The sequence below is a fragment of the Lactuca serriola genome, chromosome 8, assembly GCF_051521515.1.
Source record: "Lactuca serriola cultivar US96UC23 chromosome 8, Lser_US96UC23_V15, whole genome shotgun sequence".
Taxonomy (NCBI): Eukaryota; Viridiplantae; Streptophyta; class Magnoliopsida; order Asterales; family Asteraceae; genus Lactuca; species Lactuca serriola.
This window is the reverse complement of record NC_136415.1, coordinates 210,557,079-210,565,369: the sequence shown is the minus strand read 5'-3', so window position 1 is coordinate 210,565,369 and position 8,291 is coordinate 210,557,079. Positions and strand designations below refer to the sequence as shown.

The following is an 8,291-nucleotide window of genomic DNA, read 5'->3' as shown; positions in this document are numbered from 1 at the left end:
TGAGTCTCCTATCATGCCGAATTTAGCAAGAAGAGTCTTGGTGTATGCTTCCTGGTTGATAAAGATGCCTTCGGGTCCCTGTCTAATGTTTAAACCAAGGAAAAAGTTAATCGAACCCATTGAGCTCATTTCAAATTTAGTCACCATCAACTTTCTGAATTCGGCTGTTAAGCTAGGATTCGTTGAGCCAAAGATGATATCATCGACGTAGATTTGAACTATCATAAGGTGGTTACCTTCCTTCTTACGAAAGAAGGTTGGATCAACCGAACCTTGTTTGAATTTTGACATCTTTAAGAACTTAGTTAGCGTTTCATACCATGCCCTAGGCGCTTGTTTCAGACCGTAAACTGCCTTGTCCAGAATATAACAGTGATTTGGATGCTTTTCATTCACAAAACTAGGAGGTTGCTCCATGTAAACCGTTTCTTCAAGTTCTCCATTCAGAAAGGTGCATTTTACATCCATTTGGTAGACCTTGAAGTTCTTGTGTGCAGCGTAGGACAGAAATATTCGAACATATTCCAGCCTCGCCACCGGAGCAAAAGTTTCTTCGTAATCAATGCCTTCTTCCTGGCAGTATCCTTTCACCACGAGACGAGCTTTGTTTCGAATCACATTACCTTCCTTGTCCATTTTGTTTCTGAATACCCATTTGAGACCAACGACTGAGGCATCTTTAGGTGTTGGAATGAGGCGCCATACCTTGTTTCTTTCAAACTCATTGAGTTCATCTTGCATAGCTTGAACCCAATCGGAATGATCAAGAGCCGTGTTTACTGTCTTCGGCTCAACTTTGGATACGAAAGAATTATACATTCAGAACTCTACTTTGGAGAATAGAGATGATTGCTTTGCCTTCAGTTGGGATCGGGTGAGGACCTTTTCAGAGACATTACCCACTATCTGAGATACATGATGATCTCTGGTCCATTTGATAAGAGGAGGATAATTTGGATCATAAGATGGATCCAATTCGGCATTGACCATTTCTTCCAATTCAGATTGACTATCGTCATCGTAGAACATATCGGAATTCTCCCCCTCGACTGATGAATCTCTTTGATTTTCAGGTTGGTTCGTACTTTCAGGTGCAACAGAACTCTCAGGTGTAGATGGACTTTCTGGTGCTACACGACTTTCGGGTGTAGCAGAGCTTTCGGGTGCTACAGGACTTTCGGGTGTAGCAGAGCTTTTGGGTGCTACAAGACTTTCGGGTGTAGCAGAGCTTTCAGGTGCTATAGGAATAGAATTCTCCCCCTGAAAGTGTGAGTTCGGTTTCTTTGAAGAAAATAGATTCTCCCCCTCAACTGAAGTACCGTGCTGAGGAGGTTCGTTTGGAACTTGTTCTCCTTCACCCATTTGTTTGGCTGCATGTTCGACAATTTACTTCAGATGATCAATTTTGTTGTCTGCTGCCTTGGCTTCCGAGAGAGTAGCTTTCTCAGGTTCATCAAATAAGTCCACAAACTGATCGAACAAATTAGCAATCGTGGCTGTGACTTGACCTGTTTGAGAGAAAATCTTTCCAATTGCTTCTTTGGTAGTCTTTAGCTTCTTGGCGTAGCTATCATCGAAAGTCACATAATATGTTTCTTCAATATTTCTAGAACGCTTATTTAAAACCCGGTATGCTTTTGAAGTAAGAGAATATCCCAGAAAAATTCCTTCATCTGCTTTAACGTCAAACTTGTTACGATGTTCTTTGGAGTTGAAGATGAAACATCGTGAGCCGAACACATGGAAGAATTTTACGTTTGGCTTCCTGTTATTGATGATCTCATAAGGAGTAAGAGGGAAGCGCTTGTTGAGATAAGACCTATTATGCGTAAAACAAGCTGCAGCAATATCATCAGCCCAGAAATATAAGGGAAGAGAAGCGAAACTTAGCATAGTTCGGGCTGCCTCACACAAGGATCGGTTTCGCCTTTCGACAATTCCATTCTGTTGAGGCGTGTAGGGGGCAGAGAAGTTGTGACTGGTTCCTTTTTCTGCCAAAAAGTCTTCAAATTCTTTGTTCTTGAACTCCAGTCCATTGTCGCTCCTAATGTTGCGAACGACTTTTCTCAGTTGCACTTCAACCTGCTTGATAAACATCTTTAGCTTAGGAGTGGCCTCAGATTTGTGCTTCAGAAAGAACACCCATGTAAAACTTGAGAAATCATCAACAATAACAAGAATATACTTGCTACTGCCAATGCTTTCGATTGATGATGAACCACACAAGTCGATGTGAAGCAACTCAAGTGATTCAACAACTTTTTGTGTTTATAATTGATGGGTGACTTTGACGACTTTGTTTCCCCATTTCACATGCAGCGCACAAGTGTTCTCGATCAAACTTAAGCAAGGGAAGACCCCGAACATGACCTCCGGTGACAAGCTTGTTGATGTCTTTGAAGTTGTGATGTGAGAGCCTTCGGTGCCACAACCAGCTTTCATCAGAATGAGCTTTGGACAAAAGACATATAGCTGGATTTCCTTTGATTGGTTTGAGATTTAGAGGAAACATTTCGCCTTTTCGGTCTGATTTGAGGATAACCTTGTTGGATTTCTTCTCTATAATTTCTGAACCTTCATCGTCAAACAAAACTTTGAGACCGGTATCGCCCACCAGTTGAGATACACTGATGAGATTATGCTGCAATCCTTCAACGTACGCAACTTTTCTTATTGTGAGGTCTCCATTGGTTATCATCCCATAACCCTTTATCGTTCCATAAGAGTTGTTACCGAACTTGACAATGCCACCATTTTGAAGAGATCAAAACTCCCTTAGCTCTTCCTTCCTTCCTGTCATGTGACGTGAGCAGCCACTGTCAATGTACAATTCTTCGTCGAACTGCTCGTCACTTATAACCTGCAAAAATTAAGCAGGTTTAGGAACCCAAAGTTTCTTGGGTCCACGTGAGCTTTTCACAGGAACAGGAATAGTAATAGAAACATCAACAAGATATGTTCGTTTTACTAAGGTTGTTTCATCTTTTCTTTTAATAATAAACACTTTGATTTTGTTAGGGTTAGCTACAGGTGTTTTGGATTCAGATTCTGGTTTTTGAGCACTAGACTGCTTTCGGTTCTCCTTGACTGAGGAAATCTTTGTTTTTCCGTTCAAGTTCGTTGAAGATCTTGAATTTTGTGTAGGAACATAATTGGGTTTGGAAGAGGGTTTAGAATGAGAAGAATTAGAAAAAGAGAATTTAGAATGAGAGTTTTTCCTGACTTGAGGTTCGAAATGACTCTTTTGTTTATGATCATTAGAGGTACCGAACCTGGACCTTCGGTGGCTGCTCGATGATGAGCTGAAGTTGGATTTTTGGTTGTTGTTGGCTGGTGGTCTGAAACTTGATGTTTTATTATAAAAGCTTGAAGGACTAAAACTGGGTCTTTGCTTGTTATTACTTGGCAGACCGAAACTTGCTTTTCGGTTGCTGTTGCTTTCGGGACCGAACCTATCCTTTCGGTTATGTGCTTCATGTGGCCCGAAAGTCTTTTTCTCTGACTTAGAATCTTTATCATGGTAAGAGTAATGAGGATTCTGAGAACGCCAAAACTGCTTTCACTCTGAGAAATTCTTTTTGTATCTCAGGTTTCTCTGTTGCTTTTGATTTTTCACCTGTTTCGGTTGTCTGTGGATATTTGCTTTTTGTTTTAGCTTCTTGACAGCCAGTTCACTATTCATAGATGAGGTTTCGCTTGTGGAGGTGACTTCTTCTACAGGTATTTCTTTTGTGCCACTTGTACTTGGCACGTCAAAGTTGTCAGGCTTATTCAGCGGCTCTGGTACATATCTTCCTTTGGTTTTCCAGGACGTTTGCTCTGACAAACCAACTGTTTCGTCTGCATTATCTATAGGAGCTGACCAGAAGAACTCATCACAGCCATCTGCGTGGTTCTCACCTTTTGGTACACAACAACCTTTCGGTTACTCCTGTGATCTTATATACTTGATTCGGTGTGGTTCTCACCTTTTGGTACACAACAACCTTTTCTTCAAGGGTCGGGGACTTATTTTTGGACAAACGAGCGAATTCCACATAATTTTCAGAAATCAGATTTTTGTGGTTTTCGGGTTCGTTCTTCACAAACTCAGAACAATCGACTTCAACCTCTACAGAAATTTCACTCATATCATCGTCCTCATTAAGTTCAGATGCGTTTTCAACATCGATTTTATTTACTGAACTTAAATTGGCACTCAATGAGTCGAATTTTTGTATGGTTTCGGTCCTGAGTTTCAGCTTATCATTTTCATCCAAAAGATTTTTAAGCATGTCCTTATGGTCTTTGGACTTTATAAAAGATTCTATTTTGTCCAGACCATACATATAAGTAGGATTCATGTCATCGGAAGATACAACACTTTCACAGTTGTATGCTTCGTCATCGATTTCATCCTCCTTAAGCTCAACGAAGGGTAGAATCATGCGATGTATCTTCTGCCCTATTTCACAATTTAGATGCTGTTGAGTAATGTTAGCATAAAGTGTTTTAGCAATCAAACAAAAAACATTCCTTTGTTTTAACAATTTCAAATTGTCTCTTTGAAAATAAATGTTTTCATCCTTAGACTTAATAAGCTCCGACTCCTTCTGCTCAATCCACATCCTTCGCTCCTCACTCTTGGATGACACCCTGCTTATTTGGTCAGTCAGGTTAGAATTTGTGACCCGTGTTTGAGTTAAACAACTATCCAGATTTGAGATTCTTGAATTCAAGTTATTTAATTCCTTTTCATATGATTTCTGTGGAATTTTGAACGAAATAAAAAGAGATTGTACCTTCTTGATCAGTTCATCAAGTTCACTGATCTGCACACTAAGAGGTTTTGCTGTGAAGCACAAGTCCTCTCGCTCCTTGGTGTCTTCATTTCCACCATCAGTATTATATCCCCTCATGTGAGATACGTCAGTCACCATCAGACACTTTCCACTGCTTTCACCACCTCTTGCGACCTAAGCCTTTCCATGAGAAGGCTTTCTCACCTCATCATCTTGTGAGTCGGTCGACCATACCTGTACGCCACTGAACTCGTCATCCTCTGCCGAACCCTGTACAATAAGAGCATTCATAGAAGGATTAGTAGCAGCTTTCTTCCTTTTAATCTCTTCTAGCTTCTTCATCAGGATTGCCTCTTCATCTTTCTCCACATCTTTCTCTGTCATTTTCTTCAAAACACAATCTTTGGCGTAATGATTCTTTCCTCCACAGTAATAACAGCTGACACCAGAATCCGCTTCAACCTTCATCTCTTTCTTTGGTTCTTCAGTCTTCGGCTCCTCCCTTACCTTTTCAGAACTGTAGCTTCCCTGCCAATTTCGGTTCTTATTGGTAGAAAACTTCTTTTTGATGAACCTTTAAGGATTGGACACCATCATAGCATAATCTTTTGAAGTTAGATCGTAGTCCTCCAGGTTCAGATCTTCGTCTTCTACTGCATTCTTACTTTTAGACAGGAGGGCCAAGGACCCCAAGTTTGAGACCACACTCTTCTCTTGCATCACTATCTTTTCCTGGGATTTCAGAATTCCCACCAGTTTCGCCTGCGAATATGATTTGAACTGCTCATGAGCTTTAACTATAGACACAACAGCTCTCCATTTGGATCTTAAGCCATTCAAAAAAGTAACCTTCTGTTCAATAAGCTTCCTTTCGATATCATGTTTGATCATCTTGCTGAGAAGATGATTGAAGCGATCAGATGTCTGTGTAACGGACTCATCGAGATTTTGCTTGAACTCTCCAAACTCAGACAAAAGCAAGGTCTGAATTGAGTGCTCCAAATCTTCATCTGTGGAATACAGCTCTCGCAGCCGATCCCAGATTTCTTTAGCGGTACTACAGGAACTCACCAACCTAAATGTGTCAGATTGAAGAGGGAATCAAATCAGTCTCAATGCTTTGATGTTGCACTAAAACTTCTCCTTTTCGTCTTGAGCGACGTCTTTCACATCCTTTAAAAGATCATTATACTCCTTCTGAGTTTTAATAATTCTGGATGTTCCTGAATGAGCAAATGGTCTAGACACAATGGCTTCCTATATTAGATACCCATTATCTTCAGATCCGATGACGCAGTCTTTGAAATGATGCGCCCAAACCTCGTAATCTTGAGTGTAAAGAATTGGAATCTTTGTTGTAGATCCAATACTATTTGAGATGTTGATAGGATTAGATTGAGAATCGCCCATGCTTGATCGTTTAACCTGTTGCAAGATCAGACTTGTAATATGTAATATTAGGGCAAAACAAATAAATAATGAGATACGTCAATTATGGAGTGACGGCTCAATAAATATCAGTTAATGCGGAATAAACCCTAATCACTTCTTTCACAGAAGAGATGTGTATGAATTACACAACCTCCTGTTCTGATACCAATTGATGAGTTTATAAAACTCTTTGATTGATTAGATCTTATAACAGGTAAATCAAGAAAGCAAAAACAGTAAGATAAAGCACAAGAATGAATCTGAATGTGTCAAATGATTCAATTGATTCAATCCTCAGTAGAGCTCGATGAAGAACTTCCGCTGTAGAGGATATTAGGGTTACAAAAGATAAGAACGATGAACGCTATTAAAATCTCTATCAAAAAGTACGTTCTAGGATGCATGCCAACATCTATAAATATTAAACCCTACAAAATAACTCACGGATGGACAGGCCCATACCGGAGATTAAATGGACTAAATGTCGAGCCCAAGACGCAACACTATCTGGACCTAACACCTTTGCTTTTGAATGGCAGTGTCGTAATTCATCATGAAATTCAAAAGTAAGTTCCCACTTTTTGAATATGTATTAAAAAATGAATTCATACTCTCTGACCTCGATGTAGTCTTCATCAAACCACACATTGGAATATCACTAAAATATCCAGGTATCCATGAATCACGTATTGTAAACAAGTCTTTAAATCATCTTGTGTCTTCAAGATTGAATTCCTTCATAAGCAAACCCCACTTCACCTCAAAAACATCAGGTTTCATATTAATGTCCCAAACAAGCTTCGAAAACCTTTTTCTAAAGTCTGTGTTTGTAAATAAATCATCTGATGTCTGTATTAAAACAAAAATATTCATAAATGAATAAATAATAATAAGTAAAATAACAATCAATATTCATAAATGAATATACTAATAAGTAATATATTTGAAATACATTAAAATAATACATTTTTTGAACTTTTTCATTATATGCCACATACATAATCGATGCTTTGAATTACGAAACACATTCTCAATAGCTTGTTTTATTGCAACATCTTGATCGGTTAAAACAAGTGTTGGTTCTTTCCCATGAGTTGTAAGAAATTCTTTAAGCAACCAAGAGTAAGACTCAATGCTTTCATTGCTTAGCAACCCAAATCCAACAGTAACTGATTTTTTATGATGGTCAATAGCAGTAAACGACACAAAAACCATTCGATACCTAACACACAAAAAAATGTTCATTAAAGTCAATTTTTGATGTATTAATAAGCGAATATAAAAATATTCATATATGAATAAGCTATAAACAAAAGTAGATAAAATAACTTACTTGTTTGTTCGGAAAGTCGCATCAAACGAGATAACATCACCAAATTCAGCATAATATGTCTTCTCCATTTCATCAGCCCAAAACATACAATCCAAAACATCATCTTGACAATTAAACTTAAATGAGTAATTTGGATAGTGAGCTCGACGGTAATTCATTGTGTTTACTATCATTTAGGCATCTTTATAACCAATAACCCTGTTGATATCTCTCCTTATATTTTTATAGTCAACTACTTTGGGCTTTACAAACTCATACCCACCTCTCAGACTTGCCCTCAACTTATGAGCCATAGTTGGACCTATTTTTGATGTGGAAGCACGCACAATAAACTCTTTTTCTGAATATGACATTTGTCTTGCCTTCTTTAAATCGCTTGTCTTCTCAAGTGGATGGTTGTGAAGTTCATCAAACTGAAAAACTTTATAATCTGGACTTCCATACACAGATTCAAATATAATCTTTGCTTGACAACCAATAGCTCTTGAATTTGAATTTCGTTTCCTCCTAACACCACTTGTACCTAATGTGTCACAAGATTTCTTTTTTTTGTTTACCACCACGATTACATATAACACGTTTCTTCTTTATAATCTTGTTATCAAACCTTGACTGTGTGCTCAGTCTAACATCAAAACCACCAATTTCAGCATACTCAGAATTAGGGCTGGCAAATATGTACCACAGAGAACCAACCAGCATGTTACCAACCGAACCAATTATATCGCTCGCCAATTTGTTTGGTA

General features: G+C 38.6%; 1 protein-coding gene across 1 annotated transcript; it reads right to left on the bottom strand.

Annotated features, from left to right (window-relative positions):
- Positions 1-6,920: 6,920 nt before the first annotated feature.
- LOC145067828 (protein FAR1-RELATED SEQUENCE 4-like) lies at positions 6,921-7,613 on the bottom strand. Its single transcript, XM_079014866.1, has 3 exons — positions 7,546-7,613; positions 7,239-7,434; positions 6,921-7,061 (listed from the first exon to the last, which is right to left on the bottom strand). Exons 1-3 carry the CDS (start codon positions 7,611-7,613, stop codon positions 6,921-6,923), a joined length of 405 nt encoding a protein of 134 aa, XP_078870992.1.
- Between the last annotated feature and the right edge of the window lie 678 nt (positions 7,614-8,291).